At 40.0% G+C, this 20390-nt stretch overlaps 1 protein-coding gene across 7 annotated transcripts in view; it reads left to right on the top strand.

Moving 5' to 3' along the window:
* The window catches only part of LOC139629685 (AP-3 complex subunit beta-2), a 44872-nt gene that overhangs the window by 14866 nt on the left and 9616 nt on the right, over nt 1-20390 (top strand). For 3 of the 7 annotated variants that reach the window (XM_071492461.1, XM_071492492.1, XM_071492483.1), the window contains exons 2-23: nt 452-527; nt 1118-1192; nt 1519-1614; nt 1846-2006; nt 2446-2512; nt 3256-3438; nt 4713-4910; nt 7013-7110; nt 9319-9373; nt 9475-9546; nt 10039-10101; nt 10236-10368; nt 10731-10840; nt 11043-11219; nt 11988-12174; nt 12813-12931; nt 16461-16499; nt 17209-17323; nt 18659-18842; nt 19200-19365; nt 19568-19655; nt 19914-20023. In XM_071492461.1, coding sequence (XP_071348562.1) covers nt 452-527; nt 1118-1192; nt 1519-1614; nt 1846-2006; nt 2446-2512; nt 3256-3438; nt 4713-4910; nt 7013-7110; nt 9319-9373; nt 9475-9546; nt 10039-10101; nt 10236-10368; nt 10731-10840; nt 11043-11219; nt 11988-12174; nt 12813-12931; nt 16461-16499; nt 17209-17323; nt 18659-18842; nt 19200-19365; nt 19568-19655; nt 19914-20023 — 2572 coding nt within the window. Of the gene's footprint in view, nt 1-451; nt 528-1117; nt 1193-1518; nt 1615-1845; nt 2007-2445; nt 2513-3255; nt 3439-4712; nt 4911-7012; nt 7111-9318; nt 9374-9474; nt 9547-10038; nt 10102-10235; nt 10369-10730; nt 10841-11042; nt 11220-11987; nt 12175-12812; nt 12944-16460; nt 16500-17208; nt 17324-18658; nt 18843-19199; nt 19366-19567; nt 19656-19913; nt 20024-20390 lie in introns of all 7 variants that reach the window. The other 4 variants (XM_071492469.1, XM_071492497.1, XM_071492477.1 and 1 more) reach the window with 2 other exon arrangements.

Consider the following 20390-nt stretch of genomic DNA (forward strand, 5'->3'; position numbering starts at 1 on the left):
ATATGTAACAGTTGATTATCAGAATAGTTGCTGATTAATTTTCTGTCAATCAACTAACAAAACATTAAAGACCTGAGCTTGTATGATACTAACAGACCCCCCTGGTTTTGTACTGAGCCGCATCTTGAGCAAAACATTTCTGATCATGGAATGTTGCTTTGCCCTATCCCTGCTAAAATATCTACACATTATGTGTCAGTGAGACCCTGGCGTGTTTCAGGGATTATGTCACTTTCCAATTACTCTGCTTTTACGAGCTGCTGTTTCAAAGTTTTCCATATTTTGCAAGTAGGATTTCCCACTTCAAAGGGAATAATTTCTGGGCCACACTTGCAATGTTTGCAACATTTTGGAAATTGTAAAACAGGTCTGCATTTCTTGTCTGAGGCCCTGTTGTCTGTACTAAAAATGACTGAGCTGTGAGCAAATTTCCACTGTTTCCTCCCCTCAGACATGACGACCTGAAGGAGATGCTGGACAGCAACAAAGACTCCCTGAAGCTGGAGGCAATGAAGCGGATTGTGGCTGTGAGTATAAATAATGTTTACTTTGGGATGTCACCGATCAGCAGATTTGGCTGCGTGCCGAATGAAGGACAAAGGCAAGGAAAGTTTTCAGCAAAACACAGCATTCTTCATTATTAATTTACGCTAACTGGAAAGACCTGAAGCTTGTTCTCGGTACCAAAATTGATTCATAATTTTGATGGTAAAGATCTCTGTGTAATGATGCTGTTACGAGAGATTGTAATCCGATTAAAACGGTACTGTAGTTAAGATCCTGAAGCTTTAAGAGACTTAACATCCCTCAGCTATAAAACAGAGGCATTTTCCAATGACAGAACTACAGTGGCTAGAGATGCAAGCTGCACAGTCAGCTGTTAAATATTCATCATCTGTGACAGACTCCTGCTTCTGAGGCTCCACACCCATCTCTCGGTTCATTATCCCTGCAGGACAGAGAAGACGAAAGAGGAGGAAAAGCATCTGAAGGGGCTGAAATAGAATATATATATATTAAAAAAAGTTGCACCTTCTTTTACAAATGCTTGTTACTCTTGGAAACTATCACCTTGTAAAATCCTCATTGTGTTTTCTGGTGTGTGTTATCTCTGCAGATGATCGCCCGAGGTAAAAACGCATCGGATCTCTTCCCTGCTGTGGTGAAAAATGTGGCCTGTAAAAACATAGAGGTTTGTAATGAGCCCAGTTTCATGTAGCTTCATGTATTATTTGCAATGCGATTTTTCTTATGTTTGTGTAGTGTTATGTTCTTAAAAAAAGGCTTTTTCTATTATTTTTTTTACATTTTCTTTGCTTATAATTTATGCATCATCTTATCACATTTTTTAAAAGCCCAGTGGGGTTTGGCTTTATCTCACATGAACAAAATTGCAGTTTTCCTCTCTTCTATTTCAGGTTTTAATCACTTGGCTTTATCTCAGATTTATCTCAGTGAATATAATTGAACTGATCTACATAATTTGTATTAAATCTTTTTTTCTCCTCCTTACCACAGGTGAAGAAGCTGGTCTATGTCTATTTGGTGCGTTATGCTGAGGAGCAGCAGGATCTCGCTCTGCTCTCCATCTCCACGTTTCAGCGCGGCCTGAAGGTGCAGCAGTTTTCAGCTGTGACAGCTCACGTTTTCACTTTTTTCGACTGTGGAGAGAGACACATTTGTCGAACTGTGGATGTACTTTAAGAACAAAAATTTACTCGAACTCTTTTTATTAGCACTGTGCACTATGGTCTTCGCAAATGAAACTACATGAAGCCAAGCCACAACCTTGTAGCCCAACATCCATAACATTGCTGGTTAAATCTTTGCTTTGTGCCTTCGCAGGATCCAAACCAGCTGATCAGAGCCAGCGCCCTGCGAGTCCTCTCCAGCATCCGAGTCACGATCATCGTCCCCATAATGATGCTGGCCATCAAAGAAGCTGCTTCTGATATGTCTCCATACGTCAGAAAGACAGCTGCACATGCAATTCCTAAACTCTACAGGTGACCCACACACCGGCCCCAAAAACAAAAACTAATCAGTTCTGACTCAGTGTTGGGATTTTAGTCACCATGGTGAACTCAAATGCTGATGTTTATTTTCCTTTTTCAGATTATTTTACTTCAGCACTTATTGGAGATGCCTATTAGTGATTATGATAATAATTAGAAGAATCAAAATAAGGAATTTGTGCTTCAGAAATCTTTTTTTGATAATTCATAATTCACTTTTGCTTTCTAGTCCTGATCCCTGGTCTGAGAAGCACAAGGCTAAGATCAAATGTTGTTGTGACTTATTGCCATTGTGAAATTAAAGCCCTTAATGGCAGTAAAAAAGTACGTCCTTCAGAAATCCATTCCTGCTCTAGCAGTAAAATCCATCTGTTTTAAAGCACAACTGTTTGCAACATTTCTTCTGTGACTGATCTTTCTCTACTCTCAGTTTGGATCCAGAGCAGAAGGACCAGCTGATTGAAGTCATAGAGAAACTCCTCGCTGACAAAACCACGGTGGGTTTATAGAGCTTTGCTGATTCAGTGTTTTTTTTCCCACCAAATTTTACTCAACAAATGCAGATAAAAAGACACAGAGTGCACAAAACATTTGAACCAGCTTCTGAGCACCGCACCAGATTACAGTTTTTTTTGCAGTTTTCAGTTTTTGCACAAGCATGTAATTTCTAACTGAAATACATCAGAAACAGAAACAGGCTGTACAGTTCCGTCAACAGCCACAGGCTTCTTGTTATGTCTTTGTGCCAGTCAGTGTGGCCGGAGGAAATATCTCAGGAACACTTTGAGGGAATTTCTTCAGATTTGGCACAAATGTTCACTTGGGCTCAAGGATGAACAGATTAGATTTTGATGGTCAAAGGTCAAAGGTCAAGGTCATTGTGACCTCACAAAACACATTTTTGTCCATTACCCAGGAATTTATACTCTTATTATGACATATTTACCACAAATGTGTAATAGGATAAAATTAAATGATGACATTTTATATCCAAACGGTCAAAGGTCAACTTCATAAACACTCATATTAGCACTTCTGGTGTTTATTCAACCCCAGAAGTGCTAATATTTCCTGCAGCTTGGCAGGTCTGCAAGGTGCTAATTGTAGTTCATATGAAGATGTGACTGTATGTCGATAGTATTTTGTGCATCAGTAATCCACATAGATAACATGAACCATCCTGACATGAGGTATTCACACGCATCACCCTTATCATCGTGTGGTTGACCATGTGCTGCAGTTGGTGGCGGGAAGCGTTGTCATGGCTTTTGAGGAGGTGTGCCCGGAGCGCATCGACCTGATCCACAAGAACTACAGGAAGCTGTGTAACCTTTTGATCGACGTTGAGGAGTGGGGGCAGGTCGTCATCATCAACATGCTGACCCGCTACGCCAGGACCCAGTTCCTCAACCCAAACATCAATGTGAGTAACAAGCACAGCACATCCAGACTGTTTAGTGTCCCATAAATAATCAGTGTACAAAAGTGTAACCTCTGTTCTCTGGCTCTGTAGTTGATCAGCTGTTTGTATTTCTTCTGTGGTGATGAGACTAATGTCAACCTTATTAGCCTGGCAGTTTAATAACTTAATGAACAACTAGTGCAACAATTAGCATTCATTTTCTTTATTGATTAATCTGATGTTATTTTAAATCAATTAATGAATCACTGAGTCTATGAAATGATAATTTAAAAATAATGAGAACATCCCATCACTATTTACAAGCCCATATGATGCCTCCAGACTGCCTGTTTTGTCCGACCAACCGTCCAACAATCAAACATATGTAATGTACAGTGAAATAAAACACAGAGAAGCAACAAATATTCACATTTGTGAAACTGTAACAACAAACGGTATTTTGTCTAACAAATGACTTTAATTAATTAAAAAATTTTGCACTTTTTTTGGACAGTAATATTTACTATACTTTTCTAGAAGGTTTTACTCCATGTTGTACTTTGTGGTTTTTTATCAATTTATGAGTCACATTAAAGGCAAATTTTTTCTGACTCTAAATCTAAAGTAGTTCTATACACAGACACTGCTTACAGTGTAGCACAGTGTATCAATGAAACTGATTACATAAAAGTCTATACACTGATTCATTGTTTCATAAGTATACCCATTGTGTGCTGTCACCAACAACTAATTTGCATAGGAATGGGATTTTAGGAGATTACTGTTCAACAAAAGTGTGTAGGTGCATTTTTTTTGTATCAATACAGCTGTTATTTTGTTGGATTAATTATATCTCCCAGTTCTGCCAATGTGACTGTGCAGAGGTACAAATTGAAATCATCCTCTCATTATTTTCCTCTTTCTCCGATGCCAACTTGGTGATTCTTTTCTCTGTATTTATCAGTTTTTCAGACCCACCTGTCAACTTGTTTTCTCATGAGCAACCGGCAGCAAATTGAGCCATTTTTCATACTGTGTTGAACATTGTTATTGTGGTAATTCTCAATGAATGCAGTGACATATTTTGTATAACAAACATCAGGAGGTCTAATGATAATGCTTCTTGTACATAGTGGTGCTGTTTTGTTTTTTTTTAACAAATATATTCAAGAGCAAATTACCATCTGGTGACTTCTGGTGACCTTTTAGGCTGCCAGTAACTATTTTCCATGCAAGAGAGGTTTCTGTCTCGGTTTGTCCCTGAGGACACTGTCTGATCGCCATTGTCTCTGCAGGAGTCTCTGCTGGAGGAGGGGGGCAGCGGGGAGAAGACCTTCTACGGCTCAGATGAAGATGAGGATGAAGACGAGGAGGAGAAAGAGAAGAAAGCCGAGGCTGCTGCCATAGCCAAGAGGAAACCGTATGTGATGGATCCAGATCACCGGCTGCTGCTGAGGAACACAAAGCCGCTGCTGCAGAGCCGCAACGCAGCCGTGAGACCACTGCACTTATATACACACACCTTACATCGTTATAACACAGTAGAGTCCATTAACTCTCCTTTTCAGCCAGTTACCATAGTAGAGAACATAATTGTTTCCTCTCCCAACTTATTATTCTTTGAGCAGCAGGTTGGTGTTGTAATTAATTGAGGTTTTCATAATCACGGCCTTGGTTTATATTAGCAGGCGTTCGTCCATCTGAAGTGTCCTTAATCAGAGCTGACCTCGCACTCTGAAAGGGGGACAAGTGACAATTTCCTGAAGGAAATTTATAAAACATGGGTGCCCTGTTTTGTTCCATGTTAGATGTTATAAAACACACATTGTTCGGCCGTCTTACTGCTGCTGTCAAGATTCTAGGCTACGTAAAAAAGTAAGCATGTGTTGCTTAAGTATATCATTGTGCTCTGTAATTGCTTTAATGCAGCTTATTGTCTTGTGCCTATTAAGGGATTTATAAATGGGTTCTCTTTACCTTTACGTCACTTCAAATCGTTGAATTAGTTTTGGGCCTGTGAGAAGCTCATATTTTGTTCTTGAGTGAATTTCTGTGGTAAAATGCCACATACAAGTGCTTCCCGTAGACTGTAACTAAAGATGGACGAGGCCTCCGTGACGTCACCCATAGGTTTCTGAAGAGCTGTTTTGAAGCGCAGAGTAGGCTGCTCCTCTATTGCTGGCTAAACCAAAAATGGGCAAAGAGGTGGGGCGTGTGTGGAGCTGTGTGTGGTGCATGCTCGTTTGTGGCAAGGATACGCTCACCCACCTGTCACTCAAAGCAGCTCACCCTCAATTATGCATAACTTTAAGCCTTAATGAAATTTAAATGGGTGAGTTATATAAAAATTTGCCCCCACAATGTTGTCAAAAAGTTGGAAATTAGCCATAAAGACCAAAACTAGCAGGCTGTAAACATGCTTATTTCTGTTGTAAAGTTGAACATTTTAACATTTTATTCATCTCCTCCTAAACCCAACCGGTCGAGGCAGACGGCCGCTCACCCTGAGCCCGGTTCTGTTGGAGGTTTCTTCCTGTTAAAAGGGAGTTTTTCCTCCCCCCTGTCGCCAAGCGCTTGCTCTTTGTGGGAACTGTTGGGTTTTTCTCTGTAACAAAGTAAGGTCTTGACCTTGCCCTGTAAAGTGCCTTGAGATAATGTATATTATGATTTGGCGCTATACAAATAAAACTTAATTGAATTGCAGTGAATTGAACATGCGAGTCTGTGGGGGCTGACTCACTTTTGGAGCCAGACTCTACTGGTCATTAGAGGAACTGCAGGTTTTTTGCACTTTCGTGTTTGCTGCATTTTTCAGCCCGAGATGTTGCAGCTTGTTACTTCCCCAAGGGGCATTGGAAATAAAAATGACTGATATCTTTATATTAACTATGTGGCCATGTGAAGGGGTTTGCTGACACTGATGAACCTACAGAGAATTATCTGCTAAATTACCTGCTCTGCACCAAACAGCAGACAGATGAAGTTAGCAACAAGCTGGTGAACATAGTCGAGCATTTAGCAGCTAAAGAGCCAGATGTTCCCTTAGGAGGTGGTGGACAACAAAACAGAGCTATATTTACCAGATGGCTCCAAATGAATGCTATTGTTCCTCCATTTGCTAACAAGTTCACCACAACATTTGTATAAAGTAATGTGTCAATGTCATGTTCATAGCTCGCTGTGCTGCTGCCAAGTGGCAAAAAAATCAGTTACTGCTGGTATAAATTATGTGCAAGATGCTGACTGAGACCTTAAAGGACCTAAACAACACAAACCTGAATGATTTATTGCCAGATCATTTCTTGAACTTTAAAAAGCTTTTAATCTTCTAACTTTTAGCTTGGAGCTGTAAAAAGAATGCAAAACATATTCAGCACACTGGCAGAATAAATTCAACACATCTGCATCGCAGCATGAGGCAATGTAAGGAAATGTATGCAGTGGTGGAAGACTGTTGTAATTAATGGGTTTTCAATGGAGAACAAAGCTTGAGACACATTACCCAGTGGCCTTTTGCTGGATTTTATATAGTGAGTTTGTATCACTGCGTAAGATTTAGGCCTGCTTCTCTTTTCTCATTCCCTGCACACTCCAGGTGGTGATGGCTGTGGCTCAGCTGTATTTCCATCTTGCCCCCAAAGCGGAGGTTGGGGTGATTGCCAAGGCCCTGGTCCGTCTCCTGAGGAGCCACAGGTGAACTTTACTGGCTATCATTTGAAATAAATTGTCTACTCAAATTGATATGCCATAGCTTGTTTTTAAATCACTGAGCAGCCTGTTCCCATCTAATATTATTGACCTTCTCAACCCCTAAACCCCTGCTTAGATCTGCGAATCAGCTTGAGACAGGGGGTGAAGGACATTTGCTGTTAGGGCTCCTCAACTATGAAACAACCTTCCAGTGAGAATTAGACAAACTGCCTCAGAGACTTCTTTTAAGCCTCGTTTTAAAAGCTCATTTTTATAAAAAGGCTTTTAATTGAGTTTCCACTTGTAGTATGCTTTTATTTTCTTAATCAATTTTATTTGTATATCGTCTTTTATAGCTATTCTTTATTTCATGAGTGCACCACTTTGTTTTTTAATGTCTCTAAAGCACTTTATAAACTTGTCTTTTTTAGATTTTAGCTGCAATGCAAAAAAGTAGTTGAGCCACTAGTAATGAGCCATCTCACAATGTTATTGTACTTCACTGAGAATGGAGCTGAGGCTTGAGCTGCATTGAGTCTCACTTGAAAAGGAACAAAACACTATTCAAACTGACAAAAACACACAACTGAATGTGATAAGAGAAAGTTATAATGACCATGAAACTCAGCGATGAGGAAAACAGTATGACAACAAGAAAGTGACAAGTGAGGGGAGTAAAACAAATCTTTATAGCCCTGATGGAGAGGGTGAAATTAAACAGGGAGCTCAGTGAGGCTGAGGTAAACATGAAGGCATAAAACATGAGGAGTGATGATGACACATAGGTGGCCTCTTGGCTGTAAGTCCTGCAGACTGTCAGCTTCATATTGAACAAGTGCTCTTGTGGCTCGGAGTGTGCTGCAATGGGATCATCATTCAGAAATCACCAAACAGCAGCATCTCCCTCTGGGGGATTTGTCAGAAATCCATTGTGCTGTGCGACATGTTTCATTAGACTTCATTATTTGTACAGAGTCAGTGGTGTTTCAACTTTCATAACCACTACATTGGTTTACTACCTTGAATAATAATGCCAAGATATTTAGCAATAACAACTTTTTTAAAACATTTTTTTTGGTCTTGTTACCCAAATGCAGATGTAAAGCCACATCAATTTAAAACTAAAAGTTTTCATACACATGAAAATTAATAGTTGCCTTTTTTTTGACTCAGGACACTCTTTATCCCTTTATGCTGCGACCACACAATGGGGGGAAACGGGAACATGGGAAAACCTTACATTATTTCAGTGTATGTGTTACTCCATGGTGGTTACCTCCAGCCTTGTAGTCTTACCAGATAAATCACTTAAATTTAATATCTTTGTGCAGTTTATTAACAAGTGAAACCAAATACAAATAAATAGTGTATAACTGACTTTTAATTAGCAGAAACAATTGTAGTAGTGTTAATACTGGATTTAATTTAGATGCGACTGCTAGCAGTAGTGGTCTTGAAGCTATTTCACTGCATGTTTTATTTTGCTGACACTTTGGTATTCTTTTCTTAAAGGGAAGTTATCATAGCGGTGAGAAATTTCTTATATCTTCAACTCAGAAATAAAACTAGATGGCTTACATTAAAGTAGCTATTTGTAAGTTTTGCTATTGCTACATAACCAACACTAGCATTAACAGCTATTTACTTACCAGTCTAGAGGAAATGTTTTGAGTGCAGAATAAAGCTTCATTCCTTTGCTCACCAGCAGCTGTCTCCAGAGGTGGAAGCGGTGCCCGTGTTAACTCTTGTCTCTATCACATCTTCTACTGAAGTTAGCATGCTAACCAGCTAGCCCTGGCCCGTCGTGTTACTTTCAGATAGCTCACAGTTATTTTTCAGCAAATGTAATCCAGAAAAAAAAGTCAGAATATAGTGTGTAAATGCTTTGCTGTTTTCTCACTAATTAAATGTTGTGGCCAGGACATCTCACAATTTGGTGCCAACTTTTTTGTACCATCATTCATATGCACACACCCCAGCTGGTCAGTAGTTGGGGTTGTACTTTTTTAAATGATCTTGTACTAATTATGAATATTCAGAATAAACATTACCACTGCTGTGAAGAGCTGTGAACGTCCAATATGACCACAGCGTGTTTCAGGCCAAGTACATAGGGAAGGACAGGGAAGGCAAATTAACATTTTATTGAATACCTCTTTTTTTCTGCTCCTCCTCTCCATCAATCTCTCCTGCTTCTGTATCTTCCTCCAGTGAAGTCCAGTATGTTGTTCTTCAGAACGTGGCAACAATGACGATCAAGAGAAGGGTGAGCTACACCGGGTGGTATTTTGTGTGTTGCTGTGTGTGTAGAACTTGAAATAAAATGCTGGTGGAGCTGCAGCTGAGCTTTTTCTTTCTCTTTCACAGGGGATGTTTGAGCCGTACTTGAAGAGTTTCTACATCCGCTCCACAGACCCAACCCAGATCAAAGTCCTTAAGGTTCTTTTCTGTTATATCCCACTCTGTTGTTCCTCCAGTCTGAATTATGCTGCCATCCTTATCTTAACACTGAAATACATTTTCTTAGAATAAGTGGAGAAATAACTGGACATTATAACTGGAAAAAAGTGACAGAGGACATCAAACTGTCAAAATTGACAAATTTTGTGTGGGTGTAATTTATTCCTGTCACTGTGAATGCAACAGTATTGAATTTGAACTTACTCACCCAAAACAAATTGTTACCTGGGCATGCCAAATCAATCCCCATGAATCAGACTGAGGCAGTTTCAAGGATGTAGACATCAATGTGGAAAAAGTAAAAAAATTAAAAGTGAAAGCCCAGTCTTTGGCACAAGTCTTAGTAAGTAAACAGCGCTATCAAAAAAGGCTGTGGAGTAATTACAATAAATACAGTTTTTATGTTTCCCAATTAATTAAGGTTTACTGTGCTGTATTCAAAAAAGACATGTTTTGTCTTATCTCTTACAGCTGGAGGTTCTCACCAATTTGGCTAATGAGACGAACATTTCCACCATTCTCAGAGAGTTTCAGGTACAGTGAAACAACTTGAATAAATCTTCAATCAGAAAAAAGGTTAAGCAGATCTGTCCTTCAGTAGGGAGGGATTTGCCAGAAGTAGGCCTCCTTTATGTATTATTGCACTAAGTGAATATTTTCTCTGGTAGACATACATTAAAAGCATGGATAAAGACTTTGTGGCTGCTACAATCCAAGCTATCGGCCGCTGTGCTACCAACATTGGAGAGGTGAGGGACACATGTCTGAATGGCCTGGTGCAGCTGCTGTCCAACAGAGATGGTAAGTCTTTTATTGTCGATTGGAATAAAAAGATGCAGATAGCACTATTGGGTCAATAGTTTAATTAAATCAAGCTTATTCATTCATCAGCATTTGAAAATTGCAAAATACATTTTTTTCGCATCGTGAAAAAATAGGAGTCAAATAATAATAAGAGAAGACAAGATAATAATCGCCAAGGCACATACTAATGAAATTAATCAATAATTAATTTTAAAAAAAACTTTAATAAATAAAGAGTGAAAATGAGGAACCTGTTTCAGAGTAATTCCTCAGTAAATAAGTAGAAGATGAAGGTATACTTATTGAATGTTCAATTCAATGTTCATTAATAATTTCAATGAATTTGTCCTGTTATGCAGAGTTGGTTGTAGCCGAGTCCGTGGTTGTTATAAAGAAGTTGCTGCAGATGCAACCGGAGAAGCACAGTGACATCATCAAGCACATGGCAAAACTAACAGACAACATCCAGGTGAGAGGCTCATTCACAAACTCCTTTTGCATTTTAAATTTGCAAGTAAAGGTAGGTTGATGTGTGAAGACAAGGTTGCAAGTAATGCTTACCTTGACAAAAACTGAAAGATTATTTTTCACGAGTTACATCCCTGTCCATCACCAGAAGAAACAATAGATGTGTACATACTGTATCCATGTAATTTAACCTGTGTTGTCAGGTGCCGATGGCCAGAGCCAGTATCTTGTGGCTGATTGGAGAGTACTGTGAGCACGTACCTAAGATTGCCCCGGATGTCTTGAGGAAGATGGCTAAGTCTTTCACTAATGAAGAGGACATTGTCAAGTTACAAATCATCAATTTGGCTGCCAAGCTGTATCTCACCAACTCCAAACAGGTATGGATAGCTTGTAAATGTACTTCCACTTCTATTATCTTCCACCTTTATAAAAAGTTATAACTAAAGTTATTAGATAAATGTAGCAGAGTAAATGGTAATGGAGTTGAAGCATAATGTAGCAGAAAAACACTCAAGTAAAGCACAAGTACATAAAAATTGTACTTAAGTATAGTACTTGAGTACTCTACTTTGTTACTTTCCACCACTGCCTCTTAGCACCTCGACCAGATACATAGCAACCACTTAATAACCCACTAATTCACTTTAGTAACGACCTAGCAACACCCTACTAACTGCTCAGAACACCATAGCAACAACCAAACAGCCCTCTAATTCACCATAGTAACTACCTAGCAACACCCTACCAGGATAGCCAAGAACACCATACCAACTATGTATGCAATCCACTAATTGAATCCAATTACTACCTAGCAAGACTGTACCATACTACTACTGTACTCATAACACCATAGCAACCACCCATGAACACCCTACTTACTACTCATAATACCATAGCAATCACCTAGCAACACCTGGAAACTTATCAACTAATTTAACAACTATTTGGCTAATTGTTAGTACCTTAAATACCAGTTCACTTACATTGGGGTCTTCATACCAGACCTTGTTTTGTGGTAGCCTTTACACACATATGTGCAGTAGGACATACTCATATACGGTACATGCATAAATACATGAGATAGAAGCTATTCTTGTTGATTGTTTCTTTATACTCCATGTTCTTAATATTCCTTCTCCTCACAGACCAAACTGTTGACGCAGTATGTTCTCAATTTGGCCAAGTACGACCAGAACTACGACATCCGTGATCGGGCACGCTTCATTCGCCAGCTCATCGTGCCCACTGAGAAGAGTGGGGCTCTTAGCAAGTATGCTAAAAAACTGTTCCTCGCCCTCAAACCTGCACCAGTCCTTGAGTCTCCATTTAAAGGTAAAGAAGGCACTTTAAAGTTCTCATTTAAGCACTGAAAAAGAAATGTATCATCTGACCAGCTAGAAGGTTTTTCTTTTATCAAATTTGTGATAATTTCCCAACACTAGAGTGAAACATGCTTGTTATAACCCCATCATGTTTGTCAGTTTTCGTCAGTATCAAAGTATTCCAGCAATAGTTGTGTGTACATCCATGAGTGTGTTGCAAACCAGAACTGTTAATAGCTAATTCAGCTTGGTGCCAATTTGCTGAAATATAAACAAATATAGACTACAAATGGGCAACATTGTACTTCCTGTTAACATCTACCAAAGCAGTCAAGTATGGGAACTGTAGTTCCAAAAATTAAACCATGATTATCCTCCCACAAACTTTTTTCATGTTATACTATTAATATTTTTTGACATAACTGAGGCTCACAATGACACCCTCATCCCTCCATTCATATGCAGATATCTCCACTGTTGCAAAAACACTGGGTGAGGGCACAGTTGTCTCAGGTCTGTCTGATGGGGGACCACAGTTAGAGACTTGTCTAGGTCTGTCCCTGGAATAGTGAAAAGAGCGGCTTCATATGCCCTGTGTGTTGTACTAACCTATGTTGTACTTTCCTGCTTTTTCTTGTGTTTTTGCAGATCGAGACCACTTCCAGTTGGGTTCATTGTCCCACCTGCTGAATGCCAAGGCTGGGGGCTACCAGGAGTTGCCTGACTGGCCTGAAGCCGCCCCAGACCCCTCCGTGCGCAACGTGGAGGTGAAGGAGTCTGTGCGTGCAGTGGGAACAGTAACATACAGAGACACAGGGGCCCTCTGGGATCTCCTGGGGCCCCAAAAGATGGAGAGGAGTGAGGGTTGCTCCTGTCCCAGAGCAGTGCCTCAGAGGGGTTGGACAGAGTCACCAGAGCCTCACATCCAATATAACATTGACTCCAATATAACATTGATTTCTCTTTCACTTATCATCTTTCATTCACTTACAGCTCATTAGCATTAACAACTCATCAGTAACATGCATCCTTTTTGGCCTCCATCTTCCTCCAAATGGATGCTGTTACTAACTCCCCCCCTCCATGGAGGAGAATGAGTCACACAGGAGAAAAGAGGACTGTTCTCTGCCTCTATTGCCTCTATTTAAAAACTCCTGATTCACTATGAAAACAGTCAGAGGTGCTGAACTCCTTGCCCTCTCTGCTGCACTTGCATCTGTTTGGCAGCAGCTCACTCGCCCCTGTCCAGGTGATTTTTCACCACTGTTTGAGCCAATAGCACATGTGACGCAGAAGGGAACAGATTTGGGAGAAACAACCCAAGTTTAACTGTAAATCATATCAGCAGTAGTAAACCACTGCTCCTGTCGTCTCTGCTGGACGCAGACCCATGGGGGATTGTAAGAGGTTGGCACCTACAATAATACTAATATTTTTATACAGATGTAGAATGTTTCATACATTGCATAATATAATAAATATATTTAATTTTGGCCTAATACTCTTACACTCTACTGGGGCATAGATGAACAAACAAATGTTTTAAAAATACAGTAAATGTTCTCTTGTAGAGCATCATCCCAACTCACCATATTCCCTCTTCTTCTTCTCCATCCCATTCACTCCATGTGCCATCGGTTCATAACCAACAACGTGTTTTTAAAGTGAAGACATAAAATCAAGAACTTGAGTGAGTCGCTTCATCACAGGAGTAACCTCCAGGCTTGATTTTGTTGTCATATTTGTTAATTAATGGTATGATAGTGCAGATTTTGTTTTATACTCAGTATTAACTTGCTGTTTACTCGTGATGCAGATTTCAAGATGAGGCAAGCTGCTGCATTTTATTTTGGTTTGCCTGGTGTAATAATTAAAGAGACAGGATCATAAAAGACCCCACAGGGAGATTAGTATGTTTTAGCCTGCTAGATAAATATAGTTACATTACTGCTGCCCATTTTCCAAAGAATTCACTTTTAATTTAATTCTCTACCTTCCAGGGAGATATTTGTTTCCTGTGCAGAGTTTGGAAGCTGTAGATATACACTCCATACTGAACACTGAACACGTCTTGCTATTATTTTGTTATCAATGTCTTTACATCAGGTGATAATGCAGATGTGAGCAGGTAGTCTCCCTGTAGCTGCATTCAAAGACGCTCCAACATCTCATTGATTTTCTGACAACATACCTCGGAGGCGCAGCTAGCTTTGTAATCCAAGGCCCCAATTTCACTTCTCTAATTGTGGTCTGGCAAGAATCAAATTACATTAGCCTGTGACGTCAATTTAAGGTCTTGCAAGTGATTACCGACAGCTCACACATCAACACGAACCCCTTCAGCACCTGAGTAGACAAACTCACAACTCACTGAGCTCCTCAGTGGTCTCTGCTTACAAATTCCTAATAAATAACCATCGCTCTTGATTTTTCTCCTAAATTATTCACTTAATACAATTTTTTTCAGGCTATGCAAGTGCAGAATCATTTTTCATTATATAATGATAATACTTAGTTGCAATAGATTAATGTTCATTAGGCTTACACAGTCATATATACTCTGTTGGAGTTTATTAGCTACACCCTGCTAAAGCTGATACAGTCTAAAACAATGATGCAACAATAGTTTCATATATACATAAATATATTAGTGCACCACTGTATTGACAGCAAAATAAGTAAATAAATAAACTCCTGAGGAATTACTAATAAACAAAAAATACAGACAATACAGAATGCTTATGTCCTTCATAAATACATTCAACTTTATATACTTTATGTATATAAAGTCTTTTTAAATGTTGATCAATCATCTTAGTCACATTTTAAACCAAAAGAACAAACATTCTCTGGTTCCAGTCTCTCAGTTACTAAGGTCTGCCACATTTCCTTTTTCAGATATTTTGATATTCATTAGGTTTTGACTCTGTCTTTGCTAAGTGGTCGGGTACATTTCTGGTCAGGCTCAATCGATCCTCACTGGGTGTTTTGCTTAAATCTATCAGGTAAAATTGAGATGAAGTCTTCACTTGTGATGTTTTTTACCAGCAAACACTAAAATCTCAGGCGCTGTAGCCACCTTTGTGGGAAGCGTCATATAGTGACATATTAGATCTTATAAATCATGTGCTTGTGGGTCACTGTTAGTGTAATGCTTATGTTGTATACATTAGCCCTCCACAGAGGACACCACAAAGTGGGGTCAAACACCTTGAACATACCAAAAAGGAGTCATATATTAAAATGACTGGGTCTGAAAAGTCTAAACAAAATATGGCATGCTTTGGAAAATGGTCGGTAGTAATGTAGAATATACATGATTTGTAGGTAAAGAGCAAAGACAAGCTTGAAGTAGCAGTTTATTAGCTCAAACACTGAATGACCTGTTACTATGTCGACTCATGTTGTGGCTGTAAACGCTGGCAGGGTCAGCCTCGAGCCCTCTCACAGACTCTCCCTCTGCACATTGTACGTCTCCACAGACAGAGGAAGTCATAACCACCGGCGAGGGGAGGATCGGCTTGTTAGGGGACTGGAGAGAGGTGCCCCCCCCCCCCCTCACAGTTTGGGAGTGCGGTGGTGTTTGTTGTGATGACTGCTCTCTCTTTCCTCTTTCCCTGGTCATCATTTAGAGTGATGATGACAAGATAGGATTAATGGGATTAAACGTCACAAAGATGACTCAGCGCAGATTGACAGAGAATAAATCTCACAGCCAAACTGGAAGACGATGAACCAATGAAATTTGTGACACAGTCTGTGAATGTGTCACAAATGCTTTTGTGTGATATTGAGTGATGTGATTTCTGCCTCACTCCATGACGGCTCCCCCTCACCTCCACCTCCTCATCTAGTTCATTTTAATCCATGCTTTGTTACTGATAAAGACATTCATACTAAATGCATGTCAACATATTAGTAAGTAGTAAATGTTAATGTTGACTTTTTATTTCTGCAGTATTTAAGTATATAGATATGTGTACATTATGATTAAGTTATATTGGAGTGTAATTAACAGTAGGAAAACATTTAGTGTATATAATAACTACATAATGGTCAGATATTGTGCTAAATAATTATGCTGTGATAAAATTTAGGATTTATTTTTTTGTCTCTGTGATCTCCAAAGCTGTTCTCACACCTTCTTCTTTTTAGACCCAGAAACCTTCCTATGCCTGTTTCTCTTGCTTTCCTGACTTTCCTGAAAAAAAAAAAAAAAGAAAAAAAAAAACCTTCTCCTTCCCTTTTTCCTCGTCTCACCTCCATCCCAATCTTTTTCTTTTCTACGTCTGCCAGGTTTTTACGCTGCTCGAAAGAGTCACAACATTAACGAGTGTGAGTCAGTTAGCGGCAAAGAGCCACACCTCCTTGAGCCTCAACCCATATAGCTGCAAAAAACCCAAGTGCTTTTATGACACCCCGCCTAATGTAGTTGCTGTCCTGTGCTTAGCTCAGCCAAAGCTATCTGAAACACAGCACCCTCTTCCTCGGTCTCTACCATTAAAGAAGTGATTCTTTTAGCAGGAACGTGCGGCCCTCTGACACGTCGAGATGCATTAGCAACTGTGTGGGTTTTAAATGGGGGGGGGCTGAGATGTCCACGCTCATTAGCTGATGGCACTGGTTAATGAGTTTGGTTGCAGAAAGACAGACGGCCTCTTTTTTAAAGTGTGGGAGGATCGTCACCACTCCTCAGAGACATCACTTCTCTTAATGGAACTGCTCCCTTTATTAAAAGAAAACCATTTCTGCAACTGGTCATGAAGGCATCACCTGGTGCTAACATCTATCTGTGCATAAAAAGAAAGAAAAAAAAAGAAAGACTCCATACAAGCATTAGTGTCTGGTCTGTACTGAATTTGTTGTCTGGCTGTCAGATCTAAACGCAGATCTGCAGCAGGGATGGCTGGCTTCATTTGGCTACATCACATCCAGACAGAGGCATTCATGGCCATGCTACTGTACTGTAATCTGCCCACGTCTCTGCTGCTGTCAGCGAGGCAGAGCCGCCGTCTCACTGTGTGAACTCTGCTTCCTCTGCCAGGTGCCTGAATGGACCAAATGCAGCAGCCGAGAGAAGCGGAAGGAGAAGAAGGTGGAGAAGCCCTTCTACTCGGACTCGGAGGGCGAGTCCGGGCCAACGGAGTCAGCTGACAGTGGTAACTTTAGAGGGTTGCTGGCTCTGTTAGAGCCATCACATCCTGTAGTCAAATGAGGAGAGTCCACCACAGATGTGTTGGTGTGTTGGTGTGTGATTTCTGCTGTAGACTCAGTGTGAGTGAAGGTGAACCGGGTGGTTCTGGTTATGAGGTAAAACAGGTTTTTATTGAACTTCTGTGAGCATCATGATGGTGGGATAGAAGACAATCTAAGTGCCTCTGGTTGTTATTGTCAAACCCTTTGAAAAGATCAAAACCAAAGCTTTTCCTGTCAGAGGCTGTTTATCAGCAGGACACTGCTCTTTTCACCAAACATTATTCAGACATTTTATTTGCTATATTCTGTTTTCAGCACAGTGAAAAACTACTACACAACACCTGTTGTTTGGATCAATGCATTGATAACTAACTAGCACCTATTATGCACTTCAGGTTTGCTTCCTCACCTGATCTCCTTGCACTTGTTGAGTAGATGTTGTACTTAGTACTTCAACCAGGTCTCCTGCTGCACTGCAGCTTTAGTGTGGTTCCTCACTTGTACTTCATTTTGGATAAAATCATCGCACAGATGACTAAATGTAAATGTTACTCATTCCATGGGATTTGTTGACAATAAGAATAATGTAAATCTGTATATATCACCAGCCTTGTACTTTAATGGACAGTGTTACTTTTAACAGGTTTATAGTAAAAAATACATACCATGCTTTCAGTATTATCCACTGAAAGAGTACAGCTGGTAGTTATAGTTCAGGACTGAAGTATGATGTTTGTGAGAGTTCAGCTGTCCTAACTGAGAACACTATAGTTATTTTAGTTATTTTAGTTCACTGGTGTGTTAAACAGGACAACAGTGGTAGTTGAGTTTGTATTAGAGAAAGGAGAAATAAAAGAAATAGCAAACATTTGGATGTCACTTGACAAATGAGAAGCTGTCATAGAAAAATTCACCATTGTTAGTGCAGGTGTAGCACGAAATTGTCCATTTATTCTCTGTCTTTCATTGATTTTGTTCTGTGTGCCAGAGAAACAAAAAATCTTTTAATGTCTGGGGCATCGGTAACGGAAGAGCTCATTTAGAAAAATGAACTTATGTTGGTGAATGTCAATGAAAAACTTGACTCGAAATCTTGACTCTTTTGAATGAGGAATGGTTTAAAACTTTGTTGTCCCCTGGTTCATGTAAAAATCATGTGTTTGTGTAAGTGCATGCAGACAGTAAGTCACTGGACCTGGTTTATATCCTGTCATGTGCCAGGCAGACGTTCATGTCCCTGTGCTCCGTGTAAAACCACTGACCTCCTCACCCTTTCACTCTGACCTGTTCCTCTTCAGAGTCGGACTCTGCCAGCGGCTCGGAGAGCGGCAGCGGCAGCGAGGAGAGCGGGTCGGGATTGGAGAGTGAAGAGAGTGAGGAAGGCTCTGAGTCTGAGGAAGAAGAGGAGGACGAGGAGGAAGAGAAAGACAAGAAGAAGAAGAAGAAGAACGAAATAAAGAAGCCAGTGCAGGAAAGTGAAAGGTAGCAGATGCTTCTGTTTTCTATTCAATCATGGTGTTTTTTTATGGGCCCTGCTCAAACCAAACCATCCATCTCATCTTTTTGCACAAATTTTACTTCTTAATATCTGTTAATTCTGTATTTCTAAAATTCCATTTATAGTTGGATATATCAAATCAAAAACACACTTTCCTTTTACACTGAAAGTCCAGTTTGTGGTCAGATGTGGTCTCTATAATCTCCTCTGGGTGCTCTTGTGTAGCTATTTCAAGACCCAGTTAAGTTTGATGGATGGTTCAATTTTTTCCACTGTACAAGAGTAGAATCTGTCTCATCTGTTATAGATATAACTCTGGGATGTTTGCTTTCATTTTCCAGCGAGCAGAGCAGTGAAGAAGAAGAGAGGAAGCACGAGAGGAAGAGCAAACAACAGAAGAGCGACTCCGAGTCAGAATCTGAGGAGGAGGAGGAGAGCGAGTCTGAAAGCAGCCAGTCAGAGTCTGAAGACTCTGAGTCTGAGGCCGAGGTCAAAAAGAAAAAAAAGGTAATGACGATGAATCTCTCCACATTTAAAAAGCATTTAAAATGTACTCCTTTAGATGTTAAACACAGAAAAAGATGGGACCCCATGGAGGAAAACGGACATTTAAATTAAATCATGTAATAAATTAAATCTGTGTTTTGACTTCTCCATACGCATAAACATCTTCATCTGTTCATGTGAGTTTTGTTTCTCCTCCTTCCAGGCAGCTGAATCTAAACCTCCCTCCAAACCTGCGAAGACAGAGAGCAAGAAAGAGAAGAAAGAAATGTCTCTACTCGACCTCGACGACTGTGAGTGTTTTTATTCCTGTCTTAAGTTTCTCCTCTGAAAGAGAGTGTCAAAGTATCCATCCTCACGTCAGACAAAACCAGTGAACAAGGACGTTTTCATACGTGTCTGTTTCTACAAATCATAGTAGGTACACTTCACCTGTTGCTATGCCAACTCCTCTGTTCCCCTCAGAGGTGATAATATAAGAAATAGATAAATACAGTCAGGTCTGAATTTGGAGACATCCCTGTTGAATGTCTCTGCGTCTTTCTTCCCAGTTGAACCTGCTCCCTCCCCTCAAGTCACGCCCGTCAACACCTTCCTGTCCAGCAGCCTTGTGACCGACCTGGAGGGTTTGTCTCTGTCTGACACTGTTCTCTCCCCAACAGTAAGTACTTCTACTGCCAGCATCTTTATTTTTCTATTAAACAAATTAGTAGGAATTATTCTTAAGTAGATTTGTAGTACACACACACACACACACACACACACACATAGGAAAGCCACAAAAGTAATATCTAGATATGACTGTCTGGTTTTTACATAAATATTTGACCCAAATTCTCAGACTGTGATTTAAAGAACTGTTTTGAAAATGTCGTCATAGTTTTAAAGCCATTGTTTGTAATCACTTCTGAGGGGATTGTGCGACCTGGAATTTCCTCACCACATCAACAACAAAGTCAGTCATATATTAAAGGATGAGTTCATGTCTAACAATGCTCAGATGCCACATGCATATGTCAGTGCTACTT

The sequence above is a fragment of the Trachinotus anak genome, unplaced genomic scaffold (assembly GCF_046630095.1).
Source record: "Trachinotus anak isolate AG129_WGS33_773 ecotype Australia unplaced genomic scaffold, CSIRO_AGI_Tana_v1 ptg000002l, whole genome shotgun sequence".
NCBI classification, from domain to species: domain Eukaryota; kingdom Metazoa; phylum Chordata; class Actinopteri; order Carangiformes; family Carangidae; genus Trachinotus; species Trachinotus anak.